The sequence below is a fragment of the Nematolebias whitei genome, chromosome 12 (genome assembly GCF_014905685.2).
Source record: "Nematolebias whitei isolate Nwh7 chromosome 12, NemWhi1, whole genome shotgun sequence".
Taxonomy (NCBI): Eukaryota; Metazoa; Chordata; class Actinopteri; order Cyprinodontiformes; family Rivulidae; genus Nematolebias; species Nematolebias whitei.
Genome location: NC_056509.1, coordinates 42,862,750 through 42,864,551, shown reverse-complemented (window position 1 = coordinate 42,864,551; position 1,802 = coordinate 42,862,750). Strand labels below are relative to the sequence as shown.

The 1,802-nt window shown below is 39.3% G+C and overlaps 1 protein-coding gene across 1 annotated transcript in view; it reads right to left on the bottom strand.

Annotated features, from left to right (window-relative positions):
• Window positions 1–1,043: 1,043 nt before the first annotated feature.
• Window positions 1,044–1,802, bottom strand: part of tfap2d (transcription factor AP-2 delta (activating enhancer binding protein 2 delta)) — a 17,426-nt gene continuing 16,667 nt past the window's right edge. Inside the window, exon 8 of the mRNA XM_037685613.1 lies at window positions 1,044–1,260. Within this exon, the coding sequence (XP_037541541.1) occupies window positions 1,044–1,260 (217 nt within the window). The remainder of the gene's footprint in view (window positions 1,261–1,802) is intronic.

The window sequence follows — 1,802 nt, the reverse complement described above, 5'->3', positions numbered from 1 at the left end:
TCACGGCTCTGATCGTATGGAAATAAAGTTTAGATCAGGTGGGAGGATGAAAAATGCCTGACTGCAATTAAATCAACTGGAAACGGAAGAAAAAAGAATCATTTTGGCATAAAAAATTTAAATGCATCAAATAATTAGGCCACAAAACAGAAAAAAAAAGATAATCAAAGCAGAAAATCACTTTTAGTTTATCTGATTTTTTGCTAAATATCTTCACCTGAATTATAAGAACTGAAAATAACGTGTAATATTCCTTTAAAGGGGATTTAATTAATTTTTATACATACGTTATCTATTAAAACACTATCATGCATTTATTAAACCGTTAAAAACACTGTTCATGCGTCAAGGCAGCATCACTATTTGGGTTGTTTATTCGTTCAGGTAAACATGATTTAGTAGCTCAATTTGCCTTTTAAACTAAATTTGCCAACAAATTTAAAATAAATGTATTCGCTCATTAAACGAAGGTAACGCACATATTCCATGTTTAAATCAAACATGTGAATAAATGAGCACTTGATCTTGCCAAACAATGAGCTGCTTTAAAGAGTATGAACCATGTTTTTTTTTACAACAGCTTAATAAATGATTGTTAAATCTTTATAACGTGTTTATAACACATTTATAAAGCCTTCATTAGGCAACCCAAATGAAGTTTAAATTGCTAAAACCCTGGAATATATTTGTAAATTACTGGAAATTTAACTGCTGTCCTAAAAGAAAAATTTTATTATTTTGTGGCCTGCTTTCATGATAAATGAATAAATGAATGAATGAATGAATGAATGAATAAATAAATAAATAAATAAATAAACGTCCTGGATGAGTTGCAGTGTTTTCTATGGCAAAGCTGCTTGTTGTGATTTTTGATCCTCATGTCATGATTGGGACAATCTGTATCTTAGGATAAATAAATAATAAATATAACCCAATAATGATAAAGTAAATATGAGTCTGCAAACACACACACACACACACACACACACACGTGCGCTCATAAAATCCAGCTCTTCAAGGCACAGGGACCAGGTGAGTGGGGGCTACTCAGTCTTTTCCGACTTCCCGTCTTTATTCTGGGACTCGGCTGTTTTCCGGAGCTGTGTTTTGTCCGAGCTGTTGTTGATCTGTTGGTCGTTAGGTCCGCTCGTTTTCCCGCTCGAGGTCTTGTCCAGGTAGTTGAGCATCTCGCTCAGGACCGTCTGGAAGGTGCTGAGCGCCGCGCAGACCGCCGGCGTGCCGAAGCCGTGAGTGATCAGACTGTGGGGAGAAGACAACACACCGGAGTGAAAGAGGGAACGGAGGAGAAAGAACCGCTGGTGCTGACGTGGTTCTGATGAATGCAGACGCTGTCACACCTGCACACAAGCCCCCCCCCCGCCTCACAGAAAGGCCTTTTAACGACCTCTGAGGCGCTAAACTCAAACACAACTTACAGTTCAGCACTTTGACTGGACTCATGTCTGTTTTTACACTTTGAGTTGTTGGTAAAAGTTTTAATATCATTATAATATTAATACAGTAGTCCCTCACTACTTCGCGGTTCGACTTTCTCGGACTCGCACTTTCGCGGTTTTTCAAAGTAAGAGTGGACATGACACACAGTTGGCTGACTGATGGATGAGCCGCACGAGTGGCATGGATTGTTTATTTAAAATAAATTATTTTTAATTATTTAACACCTGCTAAAGCATTAGGAGCAGGGAGAAGCTCCCTCCTGCAGCCTGTCATGATCTCCACTCTCTGCCACCTGCGGCTCTCTGCCACGCCCACATTCCTGCTCCTGCAGCTCTCTGCCACGC